The 20,856-nt window shown below is 40.9% G+C and overlaps 1 protein-coding gene across 1 annotated transcript; it reads left to right on the plus strand.

Annotated features, from left to right (window-relative positions):
- Positions 1–566: 566 nt before the first annotated feature.
- On the plus strand, positions 567–15,633 carry ism2b (isthmin 2b). Its single transcript, XM_007566147.2, has 6 exons — positions 567–1,507; positions 7,334–7,579; positions 9,632–9,959; positions 11,430–11,567; positions 11,656–11,724; positions 13,215–15,633. The coding sequence occupies exons 1-6, from the start codon at positions 1,397–1,399 to the stop codon at positions 13,730–13,732; spliced, it is 1,410 nt and encodes a 469-aa protein (XP_007566209.1). The 5' UTR covers positions 567–1,396; the 3' UTR covers positions 13,733–15,633.
- The last annotated feature ends 5,223 nt before the right edge of the window (positions 15,634–20,856 follow it).

Consider the following 20,856-nt stretch of genomic DNA (forward strand, 5'->3'; position numbering starts at 1 on the left):
CCCTGATCTGCCTGCTTGTGTTTCTTGGTCATAACTAAGGATGTTCGATGTATCAGAATTAGCATCAGTATCAGCCGATATTAGACGTTTTTTTTAACATATCGGTATTGGCCCAAACAATAAAACTGGACCAAACTAATATTTATCTCCATCTTGTTGCTGTCTGTTTCTGGTATTTTTTTTCCCAAAGGTGTTAAAACAGTAGAGAAATATATATGATATGAATATAGTTTATCAGAAATAATAGTAATGTTAATATCGGATATCGACCCAAATTTACATATTGGTGTATTGTTACTCATGACGATGTTGTTTATCCACTAATGTTCTCTAACTAATTTTTGAGTCCTTCATAGTACGTTGAAATTAAATTACATTTATTGATTAGGTAACTTTTGAATACAATTGGTTACACTGTATTTTATTTAGAGCAGATATTTTATTCAGAGTAAAGTGAATGAAAAATCAAAAACAAATGTACATCACATTTGGAAAAGAATTTATGTCAATATACTTCACAATTTTGAGATTTTATGATGGTCTGTCACATAAAAGCTAGTAAAATAGATTGAACTTTATGGTAAAGTGACTTACTATGAAAAGTTGGGTTTATAATGCTATGCAACTGACTTTGCCTGCCTTCAGTCAGTTTTACTGAACAAACTATTGCATTCACCTTGTCAAGCTCCTCAGTGGCCCCACTGCACCCTCTCCACACAGCTGTGAGCAATCCCACCCCCAACTCCCACAGCGTGAAACCTATTAATGCGTGCGTAAAAGAGGCAAGTTTGCCCAAACCGTTTGGCTGGGCGGGACGCGCGCACAAACACGTCGTATAAAACCGTTGGATGAACTTTGGCTTGATAATGGATTAACGAATCAAACAGACAACCAGCGACAGCAACCCTTAACGCCCAGATATCAATGTATTGGAAGAGAACACCCATCCACCCACTGACGAGCAGTGAGTCACAGTTTAAAGCAGCTGAATAAGCGTGCGCCGGTGCGGACGGGGAGATTCGGCGTGGGGTATTACACTCTCTTTTTTCCCCCCGGGTACTTAAAGCCCGCCGCCGCAGCGGTTTTTATGGGGAAGAGAAGCGTGGAGCTCGCGCCGCCGAAAGGACCCACAGCTGCTGCGCGAGCCTTTGGTGTATCCGACATGGACAGTGCGCGGGATGCCGTCGCACGCTGCTGGTGCGCATCTTTATAAAGAGCGACGGTTCGACCGACGAGACTTCAAATCCCCCTCTTTTGTGAGCTAAAGTCAGAGCCAAGCGCTGGACGAGAGTTTGACGACAAGCGTTTCTCCTGAACCAGCCCGCCGCCTCGCCGAGAACAAACCAGAGAAAAGTACTTTTAAAGGAACTTCAAAGGCAACACCGCCGCAGAGAAGATGCGTGGAGAGGTCGCGAGGAGATTTCAGATGCTGCTCGCGCTTTGCTCGATTCTTCTCGTCAGTTTGGGAACGGGCTTTCCAACAAAACGCAAGAGTTTTACTCATAAAGTAAGACACTTTTAGTTAAATCTACAATTCTGTTGCTAAGAACGTTAAACAATAAAAATGGTTTATCTTAATAAAATTTTCACTTAATTCATGCATTTTGGGGTTTTATATCAGCTTCCTGGTTATTTTTATTAGCAGGTAACCTTTCTTAAAGAGATAACATGGGTCGTAGAAAGTTAAAGTAATTATGTTATTCCAGAGCCGGCCCAAAATTATATAGGGCCTTAGACAGAAGTTAAGTTTGATACCTTCCCAACAGGATTGGGTGATATGGACTTAAGTTTTCTTGTAATGCTGTGATGTCTGTGATGCCAGAAGTTATTTAAAATCCTTATCTTTTGGCAAAATATCTGTAACTTCATTGTCAGAGCCCCACAAATGCAAACAGTACTCTACCACCTTTAAAATAATTTGTGTAGTTGATATTCTAGGTGCACAAAATAAGAGCATTCTTCACCATTTCTAGGATACTAATATTTATTCATTCTCTCATGAAACTAAGGCAGTGGAAAGTGGGGGGATTCAAACAATGACAAACAAATCTTAGGTTTCATTGTTAATAAAAAAAAATTGTTTTCATCATTATAATTAATCCCATGTAATTAATCACTTATTGCCTCTATACTCTGGTAATCTTCTTACTTCCCAATACGCTACCAATATTGCCTTTACATATGTTTGAAAGATTGTCACAAAATAATTTTTTGTTTCATTTTGAAGAGCATCAAGGTCTTTTGAATGATACCAAAATCATAAGTTAAAAATGTTTCACCAGTTTTGTATCTAAAATTTGGGAATTTGGGGAAATTTCATGATTGACTTGATATTAAAACATACAATTTGGCACAGTTTCAGTACTTTTTTTTTTTTAGATATTTCCATGGTACTTGTGAAGGACTTCTGAAGGAAGTCGGATTGTGTAAAACATGTTAATACAAAAATGATCAGTTGTCGTCCTGTTATTTATAATGGTTACAATAATATTGGCTTTGGGTAAATTTGACCCATAAATGATCACATATGCGATCCACATCTGACTTTTCATGGCGGTCTGAATGGCACATTTCCGATGTTTTCACCAAAAAAAAAAAACCTTTTTGCCCCACTTCCATACTAACTTGTATAAATATCTAACAGTTTTCAAAGCATCTGTAGTCAGAACAGTCATATAGCATCAACAATGAAGTGTCCACCACTTCTACTACAACCTTTAGGCATTTTGACATGGATATAGTTTTTTTTCTCAAATTTGAAAAGCATGTACCTAATTGCGTAAGTTGAGTTTTGGTGTTAAAATGAACTAACAAGCGAATAGGCTGATTTAAGCAAAGCTGTCCTGACTTGAGTCCATTTTTTTTCCCAATGTAAAAAAAAATGGACGTTAAAGCCTGGAAATGTTGCTGACAGGACGTAAATAAATAAGTATAATTCCGAGTGTGTTTTGCTTTTATAGAAACTCACGGTCTTGACTTGTAGCACTCCAAACTTTTCATGAATGTGGCTCATGAATTACTTCAGTGATCATTTTCGTGCCCTTCGGGGCCCTCTGCTGGTGTGGGGGCCAAAGTGATCTGTTTAGTTTGGCTACGCCTGGGGCCAGCTCTGTATTATTGCAACAAAAAAGCAAATCTTAAATGTGTTTCCAGTAATAATGCTGAATGAGTACTATAAACAACTTACTCCTCTTTAAAATGTTAATCTTTTCCCAATCACTCCAGTAGGATTTGTGTGCAATATAAAAACAACAGCTTTCCTGTGAAATATACGGCATGAGCATGACACGCACAGTTTAAGTGCTGTAATTTATACTCTGGTAATTGATTACATTAATCTATCATGATTTAGTTTTGCAAAAATAATTAGCTGATTTCCACCTTTCGACTCAGATCACATTGCTCTGTTTTTCCTCCAACTCTCTTTCCATGTATAGTAACGTTTGTCATGACCGGGCACACACCCTGCCATCATAAATCCAAACTCTGTGCGTAGCTCGGCACGCCGCGCAGTGTGTGGCGTGTCTATCTAAGGGGAATGTTTGTGTTATGCGCAGACATATTTGGAAATCAAAGTCTGTTGGTGGATGTGTGTGTGCGTGCGTGTGTGTGTCAGGGTTCTGTTGTTGTCTTTGAACTCTCCATCTTGTGTGGCCTCCCATTGATGCCCTGTTGGGACTTTCTCTCTCATCATCTGTCTGATTGATGTAAAAGCATAAAGGGGCAGAGAGAAAACAGAAGGAAGGAAAAGAAGGGAGTCATTAGAGTAAGAAAGAGGAGGAAAGAAAATCTCTGCAGAGTGTTTGACGGTTCATTTATATCCCCAGAAGTTTGTGGAAGATGACTCCCTACCTGTGCTTGTGACCTGCGGGGTGTAGAAGGCTAAGACAGAGGGGAAGGAGAATGTGGAGGCTAAGATCGGTAGACTAACTAGATGCTTATGTAACCAGAATAAGGCAGGCCTTCAGCATCTCCCTTACTGGGGCTCAGGTCAAGTGTCATTCGTCTGGCTGTTTACGTTGGCTCTTTTTTTGTGTGTTAATGTGGAATTTCCTGTTTTTGGGTTTTGCCCCCATCTCTCTTCAAAGTGGAGAAAGAGGAGGGTTGTGTCGGAGTGGCCTGTTTTCCCCAAATATCAGGACCTGTTTGCTCTGTTCACTCTCTGCCCTCCTTTGCCCCTCCACCCCCCCTTTCCAAAGCTCCTCTGAGCATGCATTCGCTGTCCTGTTTCTATTTGAAAAAGATGCCGATCAAAGAGCATCCATAGTTTATTGTTCTTCTGTAATGGTTTGGAAACAGCCAAGTGCAGGGGCCTTTGATTTCTGCGCGCGCATAAATCAGGCCTGCCACTCTGCGTGCCTTCCCAGACTCCCCGCCAATCCTACCAGATCTCATCCCTAGTCCTTTACTTCAGTCCCCACTCCCCACGTTGGCTTCACCCAGCCTTCCAACCTCCTCTTCCGTAACCCAAATGTGTGTCATCATCAGCAGTAGCAACGGCAGTAGCCCTAATTGGGCGTAATCTTTTAAATCGCTTTCAAACGGCGCTCTCTGCTTATCTTCAAGAGAGACTGCAGCCTCCAGGTCAGGACTGGTGTACCCCTATGCATTTTGTGCAGTCTCCCTGTTAAACACGCCGCATGCCATCACCCACAGGGCCTTTGATCAGGGGAGCCCCACTACCAAGTAAGGAGGAGAGGAGGAGAGCAGGATCAGAGAGAACAAGGGGGAGGAAGAAAGGAGGAGGAGAGTGATATACAGGGCGAAGGAATACAAGATCCAGATGTGAAACAAGACGAGATGAGGAGGGTGTGAAAGTATGTGGCCTCTTTCATGGCTCTGGACTTCAAGCTTTTTGTGTTTTCATGGTTGTGTTAGATATATGCGAGTCTTAGGTGAGAACCGTCTTATCCGATATAACAGATATAGCATTGTTGGACAATATTACAGTGTTGGACAACGATTCTTTGTAGGTATTTGAATAAGTCCTGAACATTGGATTGGCATCTTCTTTAAACTTGTTGTCTTTGTTCAGCCCAGAAATAAAATGAATATACTCAAAAGTAAAGCTGTACTGATCAAAAATTTATAACTGATATTTGTAATGATTTCAGCCAATTTCAAACTATTATTATCAGCTTTCTTATAATATGTCTGAGAGAGTAGTGAGCTAAAAGCTGGATTTTATTCATTTAAAACAATACTGATAAGGGTGGACATTGCCAACTGCCTTTAGCATCTTATGTTAGCTATTAGCATCATTAGCAATATTAGCTGTGAACAAGAATCTCTGTGTGCATTATCCAGAGAACATAGACCCTTAAATCTGAGATTTCCAAAAGACACAGCTTGGCTCTGCTCTGTTCAGAAACCAGCTCAGGGTCAATTTGCTGCTCTACCGATTCAACGAAACGTCTATAAGGAGGGTATGAATTGATGCTCTGTTTAAGACAGCTCCTCTTTGTACCTGAAAAAGTCAGGTACAACACAACCAACTGCCAGACCAACCTAAATAAACACACAAATCGCCTCTGCATATCCTTTAAGAAGTGACTTTTGGGCCTCCTTTTACCTTATTTTGAACATCTACGTCCTACATTTAACCGAAAATGGATAACTTTTAGGATACCTCCCTCTGTAACAACTTCCTTTATGAAGAATGTGGTTAGTGTGATCTAATTTATCTTAAATATTGAGTAGAAAAATATCTGTTTTTTGTTGTTGTGTTCGTTTGCTTGTTTCTGACTTGCAGGTTCCCAATCAGGACATGCAAACAAAAATTGTCCATTTTATGTCACGAATCTCTGACAAAACTATTCAAATCTCAACTCAGCCTGTTTGATCAACTCAAACAACTTTTCACCCATATTTAGATATTCATAGATCTATTTTATTGACCATATGTTTCATGTTTAAAGCAGTGACGTCCTTTCCATGTCTTTCAGCTAATTTCCATTTGTGGCGGGGATATAATATTTTACAATTTGGTCAAAAACTTCAGAATACAACTAAATACCAAAAACCTACACGTAATATCAAGCAACTTCATATCACAGCACATTCAAATGCTTCTTTTCCCATGAGTTTTAACTAGAAACACACATAACTAGTTGCAACGTTCAATATTTTTTGCAAAATATTGAAGTGAATCTTCATCCTAAAACATGCCATAATGTATTGCTAAAGGATTAATATTTTTGTGCATCATCTGTCATCTGTATTAGTTTAATTAGTCTACTTTTGCTAACCGTTGAGTTGTTCACTTTTAATTTATTGGACTATGAATTGTGCTTGTTTGCAATATTCCCCAATAATGGATTCAGTCTGGGGTTGAGAGGAAAAATGATCCCTAATATCTAACCTGTTTGTCACCATTTTTAAGTCTATTTGAGGAACAAGGCTGAGTTCATCGTTTATCATGTCTGGGCTCAGTTATCTTCTTTGCACGCCTCATGTGTCTTGCACTCTTGAACAGTGGCACGAGATCATTATGGGACAATCACAGGCATTGAAAAGTACATCGTCTTCTGGAGGCTGTAACTACAAATCATCAACTCACTGTTCATGAGTTCAGACAGTTCTCCTCCTCTTCGGCCTTTCAGCTGCCCCTGTTTTACTGGGCATGACCGCAAGCTGGCTCATCTCCAGTCGTAAACAAGGACCAGCGCAGCATACGACACATAAAAGACGAGAATCAGACCAACAGAAACGAGGTGCGGGTGCACATTTTCACCGTTTGCCGTCACTCTTTCTGTCAATTCCTTTTCTGTGACTGTGAGACCCTTCAAGGTCACATACAGTGGGGGGAATAAACACAGCAGCAGGTTCAGACACCCTCGCATCAGCCCAGGAGTCCCACGCCTCCCAGGCCCTCTAATTAAAGCTAAAAGAGGATCTCGCCGGCACAGGACCCCCTTTGTCCACAGCCTGGATGCCATGACTGTTGTGGGAAAAAAAGGAAAAAAAAAAAAAAGGAACGAATGCTGGTTGATCACTTGGCTAGTAATTTGGATGCCTCAAGTCTTTTACAAACTGCTGACATTGCAACACAATGAAGAATAGTAGTTGTTCTTACAAAGAAGTACCACACTGGCTATGTTCCCCAAGGACCAGCCAGTGTGCTGAATTGGTTCTGCAGTAGTTTGCAGAACCAATTCTCCACCAGCGATGCACATTCCCTGTCGCAATAAGCACTGAATCAATTAATCGCATGAAAAATAAACAAGGTTCTTGATCATTTTCACTTGTATGGTTGTTTGTTTTTTCTCCTTAATGAAATGTTTTGTGCCTGTGCCAGTCAGTTCAACTATACGTATATTTTGTTTTCCATCAGATTCATGGCCATCCAGTTCACACTGGTGGGATCCAGCACGTCTCTGAGGAGCAGCAGAACCAGGTCCAGAGCATTCTGCCTGAGCCACACAGCCACCAGAGGAGGTGGTCTCACCCCCAGCACCGCTCTGTTGGTGTTCTTCCACAGCCCGAGCCCGAGGAGGAGACCAAGCCTTTTATCTTCGACCTAAACAACTTTCCGGACCTCGCCAACGCCGACATTAACTCTCAGAACCCCAACATACAGGCACGTGTGAAGAGGGCACACACACTTTGAAATGTTAAATTAGTACTTTGCTGAAGCAGCTTGTCTGTCTGTAGGATAAATTATTAATGCTGTCAATCGATAGAAAAACTGAATCAGATTATTCAAATTCGGACATTTTGATTAATCGCGACTAATCACCAATTTTATGAGCTTGAAATGTAAAAATCTACGTTTTTAAAACCTGTTTAAGAAAATTTTTCATTGCCTCAAACCAAACGTCTGAAGATTTTCAGTTCTCCAGGTTTTCATTTTCAGGGAGATTTGTTTTAAAAAGTAATTTGCTTCAAACTTAGTTTAGAAATGTTAACTGATTGCGCTCCGACGGAAGGATAATTTGACGGAAGGATAATTCGCTGTCGCAAAAAAACTGCATCCAACCAGGGTTTTATCCAAATGTCATGTTTAATTTTTTTTTTTTTGCCACTAGTTGGACAGAGGGAAGAGGGCAAGACATTTGGAAAAGGAACTGTGGACAGGATTCAAAGTCGAGATGTCCGCATCGATGTCTATAGCTTTGCGGCGCCCGCTGTAACCGCCGTGTTTTTTAAAGTGAAATTTGCCGCTGAGCAAACTAGCCTGACTCCTCGCCAATCTCTTCACATGACATTGTTAATAGTAGCATCTTTAAACTAAAGTTTAAATTAATTGCATGTTAACGCATTAATGCTGACAGCTCTATAAATTCCTAAAAAGTTTTAAATTAAAAGAAAAAAAAATGTGTGTTACAGAGAAAAGTTATATGTTAGTGTACTTTTTCTTTAAAGTTTTCTATTGTCTTTTTGCTTCATCCTTCTGTTAAACTTTGAAGGCAGATATCTCTATAAGCATGTATACATTCATCCTCACAATTTAGGATAAACAAAAAGCTTAACATTTTCCAATAAACTTATTCTGTCCAACTCTGGGTAGCTAGGGGTCGTTATGATGTAAAATACGCCGATCAGCTACAGCTAATATAACTTTTCCTCCTGCAGCTTTTCCTCCTGTTCAAGTCGTACTCGCTCCTCCTTTTCAGTGATGATTAAATCTTTTGTGAGTTACCATATAAACACTTAAAACAGCAGGTTGTACAGTTTATATTCAAACAAACACAGCTTCAGGTCTGATGAATGTGCTGAATTTGGCGTTGGGAAATGCAGTTGCATCGAGGATGAGTCATCTTTGGGTAATAAGAGGTGTTTATCCAGAATGAAGCTTCACTACTTCCCTAAGAGAGTTGTTTGATCTACTGAATGCTCATGCCCACTGATTGACTTTAAATCTATGGAAAGATTCAGTCATAAGATTAGTCACCTAATGATTTGATAGGAGTGGGTTTCGGACGACAGCTTGCCAGTTATGTGATGCTTTAAACGTGCATAAATACTTTACTGAAAGTTTGTAAATGTTCATAAATTCAAAATCAGACTTCAAGGAATAATTAAACATTTTAGAGATGCGTAGAGAAATCAGCTGTTGCCTAGAATTGGAAAATGTTCATGTTCATTGGCCGATGAAAATCCAGCCAGACACTCCAGAATCAGATCTTTTTTCTTATTAGTGAGCTTACCATACATGTGACACTGAAAACAACCCTCTTCAGTGTTGAAGTTGTTACTGATTTTCATTATGTTTAAAATGCAGTTCAAACTGTATAATCCAAGACATGTTGATGTAAATTTGCTGTTAAATGAGAGAAAGAGACGTATCAGATAAAAGAATGAACTACAACAATGTTTTTATTGTATCATTTTGAACTTGAAACACCTGTGAGACATGAAACACATTGGATTTTGAAAGTCTGGCAGCTTTCTAGAGTGAACTTAAAGATCCGACCCCTTTAGGGAATACAGACGGAGACTACTAGTGACCCATGCTGAGTCATCTGTACTAATTACCAAAACTAAATCGTCTCAAGTTGTGGCAGTATCGACGGGTGAAATCTTTGAAAAAACAGTCTGGAAATTGGCCCGAAATCAGTTTCACCAAAGCTTTTCCTGTCTTGGTTTGGAAGCATGTCGTTAACACAGCCTCTCCAATTGTTCCACTCAGGTAACCATAGAAGTTGTTGACGACCCTCAGATGGAAGTAGAGATGGACCTGGCCAACGAAAAAGACTGGCTGCCTTCCTCCTCCTCCTCCCCATCATCCACAGTGGATTGGATCGGAGGCAAGAAGCTCTTCTGGCCCCTCTTCTGGAGCTACACCGATTCCAGCGAGGAAAGCAACAGCCGGTCGGGCGCAGAAGACACTGGCGAGGAAGAGGGGGAAGACGATTACGCTCTAGATTATGGAAGCGAAGAGCCCCTTCCCAGCGGAGTGGGGGGGGACTGGGACACTCGCTGGAATGAGGGTTGGGATCCCATGGAAAGCTATTATGGTAAGATTCACATCTACTAACAATGCCACAAAAAAAAAAAAGAAAAGAAAAAATAAAGTACACAGCTTAAAGCAAAACAAGCATGGTGGAGTGATAAGATCAGAATGAACGGACAAGAATCACTTATTTAGGGCTTTCCGCTGTCAGATCGAGCCGAACGATGCCAGCATACTAGGAAGCACGAGCACTCGACCGTGAGGACATTTGCGGTCCGCGGCCACTTTGAAGTCGACACTGTCGTGCCGGTCTCAGAGGCCCGCCGTTTGAAGATGCCTTCCGATGGGCTCGCTAATAACAGCGTGAGGCCGTCACTGTTCTCTGGGACAAAACATCCCTCTGCTTGTGGACAATTAGAGGGCAGATTGGGAACAGAGAATGGCAGAGACCATTTGGCCGGCTCTTTCATCCCTCCCCGGGACCTTTTGGGCCCCCTCCCTTCACTTCTGCCTAACCTCCCCCCACCCCGTTTTACGCCCTCACTATCCTGCGCGGCGCAGCCTTTTAGGCGAGTTCAAGAATTTGGGAGGCTGTAAGGGCACCACATAACTTGTTTTGTGTCTCAGCTTTCACAGACAATGTACTCGGGGATAAAAATAGTAAAAAAAAAAAAAAAAAACGAGGTGTGCGCTGTTAGAGTTGGAAAAGGAAGTGAATCCCAAATGCAGAGCCCCAATCGGATTGGTATTTAGGCAGTTTGGAGGGCAGTTTGGAGGGCTGTTCGAAGCTGTCCTCAGATTGATCCAAATATTTTATGGTTGAAGAAACTTCTGCAGTGAACGTACCATCTCTTCGCGAGTGAGTTAAATCATTATGCATATTTTAATCTCTTTCGATGTTGCGTATACAGGAGAGAATCAGTAAAAGGCAACAATGCAGCTTAAATGGTCACATCTAACGACTTTGCGGACATAAATTAAGGGTGCCAACCTTAGCTCGTTCTGTAATTACAACCTCCCTGAGACCTCATGCCCCTATGGCCACATGGAGAGGTGGCGTTGCCCACAAAGTCAAATTGGGTGCCTGCTACACCCAGGCTGGTATTTCTGCACCCACCTCGCCTTTAATCAAGAATGACTTGTTTTCAGTGTTATTAACACCACAAGGAAATATGGTGCGGAGGCGGACAGCCACAGCACAACCTCTCTCCCTCTAATTTCACTCAAGCCTGCTTAAAAAGAGCAACGGATTGCATGGGAAAGGTTAAACCAGGAGAAAATTGTCATGTGTATAGCCTAAGACGTTTAGGAAACTTTGAAAGCTTGTTCTGGATTAGAGCGTTCGAGTACACAGATTCCTGTCAAAACAAAACTTCTGTTTTGTTTTGTTTTTTTTTTGTTTTTTTTTCCTCTGTTTTTACACTGATCTAATCACAGAGTGTATAGCTGGCTTTGATCTCCACGAAGTAAATCACAAGCGCTTATGCTGGGTTTGGAGTGCGTGGTGATTTTGGATTTGTTTTCTCTCCCACAGAGAAGGAGACAGATGAATGGACTCCTTGGTCTCCATGCTCAGTGACATGTGGACACGGTGAAAGAAAGAGGACTAAATCCTGTGGCTACTCCTGCACACTGACTGAAGCTTCAAAGTGCGACCTGGAGCCTTGCCCTGGTAGCGTTTTACGTCTAGCTTCGTTTTAAAGAATTTTCTTTAGTCTGATTTCTAATCTAATTTCACCCGTTTCTTTTTGTCCTCGTAGGTGACGTCAACGCTGTGGTGGAACCATTCCCTTTTGAGATGGAGAACGGCACCGAACCGTTTGGAACAGGTGGGCTCTTTCTAGGAAAAACTGGAAGAAAATCTGTTAGAGACTGGAAAATATATAAGGCTAGAGTGGAGGTTTACTTTCGAGTAGGGCAGCAACTCAAAACACACAGTAGAGTTGGGCGGATCAATCCAAAAAAACTGATCATAATGACAAGTCAAGATTTCATTTTGATTTGCTCTCTAATTAAAATTTGTTGCACTGTATTTAGGAAAAATGCACAGAAATCATGCTAATTTGGCATTAAAGTATTTTGTAGCTACCTGTAAACTTTGTCAAAATAATGTTTGAACAAGTTGATTCAAAGGAGAAACTACTACAATCAGAAGTTGGATTATATATGTATGTATTGATATCAGCAATACTGGTATTTAGCTGGTACGGGTCGCTGCCAAAAAATGCTCTATCACACACCTCTAACATGCAGCCAAAGCTACAATGGGTCAGATCAAGTCACACTGTTTGGTTAGAATGGTGAAATCCATTGGAGATTCTGTGATAGAACTTGAAAATTGATGCTCAAAGGCCGAGTCTGGGTATTCTTAAAAAGTCTGAAATTTGTGTATCTAAAATTAAGGCCTTAAAATGTCTTTAATTCATTTTTTTTTTTAAATCAAGTGGCCTCAAATATGTTAATCAAAGCTCTTACATTTTTGTTGCAGCAGAACTATTTAACATTGTGTAGTCTGTCTGTTTTAAAAATGTTTTCACACAGAATATTTCTGTCATTTGTGACTTTGAGGGTTTGCGTTCGAGGCTACCTGTAAACAATATACCACAGCTAGCTAGCTACGATTTTCTGTCACTGGTAAGTATAAATTTATTGCCAGTCGGCTGGATGACATTCGTCTTTGCCATTGACTCACTTCTATTGCCAACTCCATACCAAGCTAGGTGCTTTATGTGTAAAAAAGCACGGCGTTGTGGGGGTTAAGACCGTAGGTGATTTTCTTACGGTCTTGAATTTCATGCATTATGGTCTTAAAAAGGTTTTAACAAGTCTTAAATTCCAGAAATCCTATCATAGATTCTGTCCATATAATCTGACAGAAAAGTGGGAAAATGCACAGAAATCAGAAATCAAAATAATCTTTAGGTTATTTTGCAAAGAGAGACAGCCAAGAAAAACTGGTAGAGACTTACCCTAAAAGACTTGAAGCTGTAGAGTTAGAAGGTCACTTATCACTTAACTTTTGCTTCACAATTATCCAGTACTTCATGTTGGTCTACTACCAAAAACCCCAATAACATTACTCAGAAGTTTGTGAAAAAGCATTGGGATTGTTAAGCAGTGAGTCACAATGCTACGTAGCTGATGTATTTTCCCTGGAGAAAGCAGATTGTTGTTGTTCTGAACTGTAATATAAACATTCAGGAAAGCCTCCCATAAGATTTCAGCTTGGCTCCATTCTGGCACCTGTTCATCCTATCAGCAGAGCTCCTGTAAACTACTAAAGACACAGCTTTGCTTCCTCTTTCCTCTTTTGCAACAGATGTGGACAGCTGTGAGAAGTGGCTGAATTGCAAGAGTGACTTTCTCCAGAGGTATCTACATCAGGTCTTGTCCGAGCTGCCCAGCTGCCCCTGCTCGTACCCGTCCGAAGCGGCGTACACCGTGGTGAGCCTCTACGACGAGACCCGAGGGCGGCCTTTCCGCTGGCGCGACGCCAGTGGCCCAAAGGAGCGGCTGGACATCTACAAGCCCTCGGCGCGCAGCTGCATTCGCTCAGCGCTTTCCAGCGACTCGTCCACTCTGGCGGCGCAGCACTGCTGCTACAGCGACCGCGGGCGCCTGATCACGCGGGGGAAGGGCGCGGGCACGCCGAACCTAATCAGCACCGAGTTCTCACAGGAGCTGCACTTCAAGGTGGACGTCCTGCCTTGGATCCTGTGCAAAGGAGACTGGAGTCGCTTCCATGTGGTGCGGCCGCCGAACAACGGACTGAGTTGCCCAGAAAACCCCCATGAAGACGTGTTTATGAATGAACTTGAAGAGGCCAGAGAGTACTGAGTTACAACAGCCAAAACAACTACAGTCCTAATTTATGATGAAACAGCCTCTGCTAAATAATAAATATTACCTTAAAGCCACATATGAGCTATTAATCATGCAAAACCCTCAAAGAACATTTTCATTTGTGATTGTGAGCTTTGATGAGGTTTGTGCCCACAGCATCATTGTCCTACATCCAGGCTCGGCCAACTGATTTACATGAAAGGATGAGGGGGGGAAAAAATGGTTGGTTGTCATCTTCTCACACATTTGGTATTGTATCAATTTCTTTCTTTCTAAAGTTCATTCCCTCTGAGGCTTGTTTTCTTGTGTCCTGTAGTTATTGTCTAATATTGGATGATAACATATGGCCTAAATCCTATATTGCTTCATAAAAGTTTAAATGTTATGTTAATAAAGTGGTCCTTTTCAAGATACAAACAAAGGCATAGTTAGCTTATCAACATCTCAATGCTGCTACAACGTAAAAACCCTCAGGCTTTACGAGGACTTTAACAAATGGACACGCAGATCCAAAAGACAACACATGCATTCGGTGCTTTTTTTTTTCTTTCCTCCATCACAACTGCAAACTATAAAGGAATATGGATCTGAATGAGTGATTCAATAGGCAAAGCGACTTTTCACAGTCAATTGTCCTTGTAAGACTTGTTAGAGAGTATTACGAGAGTAGCCTTTAGACAGAAAAGATCCAGAAAAATACCATTCCATTTCAAACGTTTTGTGGGGCTGACTCGATTTCAGCCCCACAAAAAAAATACATAATCCGGGTGCCAAAGAGATACAAATCAGACTGTTGGTGCCAGTGTAAATCCAGCCTCAACATCTCTACCGTGCAGATGTAGACGAGGAGCAAGTTGGGCAATGGTTAGATTGTGCATGTAGGTGTGTCTCTACAATGTTCTCAGGGGGTGCGGGGGGGACTAACTGATCATGCCAAACGAAATCGGTTCATTTACCTCATCAACAGGACACTCTCTGGATCTTGTACAGAAGGTCGATGTGTAATCCAGATAGAAAGCGATGAACTGATGATGCTTTTTCAGAAGGCATTTGGATCCTTTACGTTTGGTTAATTCTTTCAAGCTGCTCGATTGAACCGGATTGGATAGAAAAGACATTCCTTCCTAAATAAAGTCATGAAGTCAGCGACACAGGATATTGGCATCGGCGACAGGAATAAGTTGGTACGACCAAATATTTCAGGCTTTAGCCATTATGTATGGTGCATGATATTAAAAAAAAAAAGTTTTTACCTGTGGCCAAACATGTTTCAGCTTTGTGATGGACACACATAAAACGTGACCGCTGGACTTGTCCTTTCTATCCAATCTTATTCGACAGATATTCGCAACAAACCTCTTTTCAGGAATTCTGCCTCCACACGCAAACAGGCATTTGTACTTTGAAATAGCCAAGGCACTTTATTTTATTTTACTTTGTTTTGTTTTGTTTTTTTTGCCATTCATTAACAATTTTGTTATCGTGAAGGTAAGCTCAACCGAAATGCTGCGTTATTTCATGAAGTTTCATAACATGTAAGAAGTGTTGATATATAAAAGGAAAAAAGCATGATCTTTTTGTGATTTCTGGGTCTAGTATTACGTATTATGGTGTTGTACAGTATTTATTTGTCTGTTCTGTTTTGTTTTTACGTTTGCTGAAGCTTTGAACTGCCTCTACACTCAGCATGGTGCACTAATTGAATTGAACAAATGAAGGCACCCGGTTACAAGGGAAGCATTTTTGCCTCATATCACTTTAAACAGCAAACAGTGTGTCTGTGTTTCAGTTTTTATGTTGGACTGCTCTATGAATATGTTGTTGCAATTATACTGAAGAAATATATAAATATATATATATATATATAAATATATATATAAAGAGTTTGCATTCATCATCTGACATCTTAATGTGTTTTCTTTTACCACACCTTAGACAAAGGTGGTTTCAAATCACCTTTAGTTTGCTGAGTCGAATTTTCCAAGACAATTTCCTAACACATGTGAGACAGAAGCCACCATAAAACATAGTGTTACTGTTGTAAAACAAAGACAGAGATTTATGTTTAAAACTGTTTCAGTGTCTTATGTTAGCAATTAGCTTCATTAGCTAAATGTGAACAGTAGTCGTTGAGTGTTTTGCCCAGATAATGCAGAGCTAGACTTGAAATCAGCTTTTGAATGTTCAATAAAAAAAAAATAACCCCAGACATTTAAAGCTCAAAAGAATAAAACAGTCAGCTCCTCCTGAATCCTGCTCCAGATTAATTCTCCTCCTTTGCTAGTTCAACAAAACGTCCTCAAGTCAGAATTGATGTCCCGCGGCAGACATAAACTTTTGTAAGTTGAAAAAGTTGTGTGTGAAACCAGCCAAAACCACAAAAGCAAAATGACCAGTACCCACCAAAATCTATTTTCCATCGTAGTAGCCTGACAAAAAAGCCAACGGGCCGAATAGAATATAATATTTTCAGTAGCTTCTTACAACTTTTGTCGTGCTTCTGACTTAAACACCTGAGTGACACTGAAAATCACCAGCTTTGCATCTTCTTCCCATTGCAAAAAGAGTGTTGTGGTTAGCACAACCTGGCACATACGGTTCATTCACTGATCAGAAAAATAATTATATTTTTGAGTTTCTGCCTTGGCAGTTAGCAGTCAGACCTTATCAAGCTGGAAATCCATTGATTCTGATTTAGTCACCCCTGTAATACTGAAAATTGTAAACTTTGGATTTAACAGCTTCGACACTGAAGAGTGTTGTGACGTGACTTTTAAGTTTTCAACCTGTTGGCCACCAGCCGTGGCCAGTAATGCCAAATATCTTCCCACAGTAGCAACTTCGTCATTGAAGAGTGTTGCATTCTGCATGATCTGGCACATGTAATCCATTCACTGATCAGTAAAACACTGGATTTTTTTAGTTTTGAGTTGCCAGACCAACAATTTTTTTTGTCTAAAAAAACACCAACAGATTAGTCACAGTTTAATCCTGATAAGAAAATAAGTGTATGCTCATTTTAAAATTGTTTGTTCCATTGAGTGTGATTTAATGAGAAACCACAATGTAGGAAGCCAAAGAAAGGTCCATGTTTCATGTTGCTCGGTCTATCCGCTGCACAGAACTGATGGAAACCGGAAAGCTCTGCAATCTGTAAAACAAAAAACAAACAAAAAAAAACAGTTAGTGGTTTTGTGAGTTAATGCCCACTCTGATGAGGAGTAATCAGAATGAGCCTGTAATCTTTTCCTGTCAAAGCTACGTTTTCCACATGCAACAGATCCTGGAAATAACAGGAGCCGGCTACATGTTGCATCCCTCTGCAAACTCACAGACTTAGAATGCAATCGCTAATTTCATCCGAGCTACGGGTATTTCCCCTGCAGGTTTATTTGATGTGTTCGAGTCATCTGTCATGCTCATTCTCTACTCAAAACAACCACCCACAGCCTTGCATTCACTCATCTTCTGGTGGTTTATGAAAGCGACAAATTTTCAAATGTGATGAGAGGAAATCATGGCCGATGCTGGAACGCTCAATTGAACATGTCGGCCAAAATTCAGCTGTTCTTTGTAAAAGCTCTTAAGCCCCTTTATGCCTTAACTTACAGCCAGCATCCATGTGGTTTCTAGGCTGATCTATGCCGGCCACAACATTGTCTGAGGCTATAGTCTTTCTAGAGGATTAAATAACCTTGAGATTAGAAGATGAAAGGTCAGAGTAATGCAAATCCATAGGCTTAGGCAATGCAAACGGTACTCTCAAATGCTCTGCTTTCGGTTGGTCATGACATCCGTACTTCTCTTATTGTTCCCTTTGACCCGTGATTAGAGGTACACACACTGACTATAAAAACAAGTCACAAGCAACAAAGACTATGAGTAGTACCTGTCCCCACTGCAGTTTTTGCTTTGAAATGAACAACAACAAGCATAACTCCGTCCCCCCATGTGGTTCTGACGTTGACTACAAATGGGTAGTGAGTGAAGGAGAGCCAGACAGATGCTGACCACATTGCTGCCACAGAATAACAGATAAATAACCACAGATGTTTAGACGGAGGAGAAAGTCAGAGCAGGGAAAAAGCGAGGAGAGGGAGAAAATAGGGAGGCGAACGAGGGACATGAAAGAAGAAGGGGGCGGTTTGGAAACACTGTGGCTAAGAGATGTTATCTGACACACTGAATGAAGCGGGAGAGATTTTTTTTATTTATTTTTTTTACGGACAGATGCGTTTTTAAAAAAGCGAGGCGAGGTTTTATTTTTTTTATTTTCCTGCAGCTTGTGAAGAGGGCATGAGCATCACTTGCCGGAGAACGCTATGATTACACAGAAGTTTAAAATTGTTCAGTTGGAATGAGTTTAACTAAATAAGAAATGACAAAAAAAAAAAAAAAAAAAAAAAAAAGGCTGAACGATGAGTCAAAATTTCTAATGTGGGGCTCTGCTGCTCATTTCAGACAGTTAAATGATTCACCTCTTTAGCTGAGCGCTGGTGGCTACAGCCCGGTGCCAGCCAATGGTGGTTACAGATATGTTTACTTTTGTAGGCTGGCAGGAACGCGATATTTCCTCTGGGTGCACTACGGCTGCCTGACCCTGCTCACAGCGTGGCCCTCGTCGTGCCTCCCCGCTCCTGTTGCACACTGCAGCGACCCCAACCCCCAACGGCGAGCGCTCGCATGACGCCGCACAAACATTGACCTGCAGAGGATTTTTTTTTTTTTTTTTACTCAGAGCAATGAATCCCACAGCAGAGCTCTCTTGCGGCATGGTGTTTTTTTTTTTTTTTTGAAATCATGGAAAGCACACACGCACGCACACCCACACACACACCACATGAATGTCTACAAATTCATATGTGCGTTTTAGCAGCTCCATCTACATGGGAATGCCAAAGGGCTTTAGGATTTTAATGGATTATCTCCAACTTGAATTATCCCATTCCTTAACCCACTTGACACAGAGGAGCTCCTTGTTCTGGAATGATCAGCAGCACTAATCTTAAAAATGCAGCTTCTGTTCAGGAGACCGCCAGAAAGAAAGAAGCTTCGCAATATCTGTAGCTTTTAAGGAGGTTCTTTTTTTTTCTTTCTTTCTTTTTTGACATACTTGACAAATGTCCAATGATAGTAAAATCATTGTAGGAAGATTTTAAAATGCATCTTACATTCAGAAATAGTCAAGTAAGGAGATTCGTATCATTCGTTTATTTCTTCTTAAATATCCCCAGTTGTATGTAAACTGCACTTATAGGTTGAGCAAAGATATGTGGTCCAAAATGACGACAAACCCACAGAGTAGGGTTTGATGGAGACTTCCTCCAGAATTTGGGACTGGAGGTGCCGGAATTGCTAAACTCAACTCTGTTGAACTCTTGCCTCCAATAATTTCAAGCCTTGTTCTTCCAATGACGGTGATGCCACCCCATACCATAACACTGCCTCCACCAAAACTGTTTTGGAGGCAAATCTGGAAAACCTCTCATGAACACCATCCACATACTCCACTCGGCTCCTCAAATGCTTTTTCCTTACACGTGTGTGTCACCTTATGGGGGTAAATGAGGGAAACAGCAAAGAATAATTTATGGCATAAAAGCACTATCGTTTAATTAGCAAAATATAAATTATCAATGAAGCACACATTTCCTGACTTTTTGTGGTAGGCTTTTTCATTTTGGATCATATAAAGGAGGTAAGCAGACAGGATGTTCTGTCAACCTTAATGTGATTATTTTACACTTTACAAAACTTAGAAATTTTGAAAATCAATGTACAGTGGACCCTGGTCTAGTCTCGGTTCAGTATTTGAAGATTTTTTTCTTAGAGAATATCGAAAATATTGGAAAGAAAACTCAGTTTGGGATGCTGATATGTTTAGCCCATGAAATACTATGCAACTTGGGTCACTATTGGCTGGCATTTGTAAAGCAGCCAATCGAGGAGCACCCTTCGTTTTCCTTCGCGCTGATTGGCTGTATCCCCAAATAGGTGATAAAAAAGACCGACCGTGGATGCTAGCTTTTGCGAGACGGTTTCAGCTGTGAGTATTGATGGACATTGAGACATATTTGATGTTTGAACTATTAAAATAGGCAGTTATGGGCATTTTTTTTTTGAGGGGGTCCGAAACATTAGTGGATCTTAGCCATTCTGTGGAGGCGGTGGTCCCTAATCCAGACACATACGGTGGATCCAGTACCCTACGAACTGACCTATCCTCTTTGAGCCGTTTTCCCTTTTGTCACATCATAATAACCACAAACGTAAATATATTTCATTGGGACTTTATGTAACAGACCAAAAGAGTAGAAATCAAAAGAACCAAGTCTCCTGCATTCTACCACTAAATCCAGTGAAACCATTGGAGATTTAGTTAGCCACATCATTCAATTTCCTCTTGGTTTAAATCCGACTGTTTCATTGAGGGCCACAAAGAGAGAATTAGTGAACAAACAACATCAAGAAGACCAAGAAACATGGCAGACATGCCAGGGAGAAAGTTGTGGAGACTTTTGAAACCGCGCTAGGTTACGAAATAATACCCCGCGCTTTGAAAATGTTTGTTGTTCTATCCAGAGGTGTTAGCTGGTTGGAGTTCATTACAGAGCAATCCTGGAAGAAAACCTATTAGAGGCTTGTTAGAGGTTTTCCCTCCTTCTAGCCAGACAACAATCATCCAGCCAGAGCTGCATGGAACGGTCAAAGTCAAACTACGCTAACGTGTTAGAATGGTCAAGTCAAAGTCTAGAGCTAAATTCAATCAAGAACGTGTGGCTTTGGGTGGCAGTTGCCCCTGTTGCCACCCCAGCTAGCGACAATGAATTCAATAAATAGCATGAAACTCTTTTTCCGACAACATTGAATGCAACACAATGTAACCTGACACCCACTGCTAAGTAGCGGGAAGTGTGACAGAAGGACAGAGCGCCAGCAGCATTGATATATATTACTGGACTGGACATTACCTGATTTATCGTAAGTCACACATGCGCCATTGCTGTCCATTGAGTCAGGAATATCGGTGGTCAGGAAAATTCTACAATCACGCAAAGAATCAGAACAACGGACGCAATGTTTAGCAGTTAATTCAACCATAGATAATGGTAATAAGG

This window comes from Poecilia formosa, unplaced genomic scaffold, assembly GCF_000485575.1.
Source record: "Poecilia formosa unplaced genomic scaffold, Poecilia_formosa-5.1.2 Scaffold187, whole genome shotgun sequence".
Classification (NCBI taxonomy): domain Eukaryota; kingdom Metazoa; phylum Chordata; class Actinopteri; order Cyprinodontiformes; family Poeciliidae; genus Poecilia; species Poecilia formosa.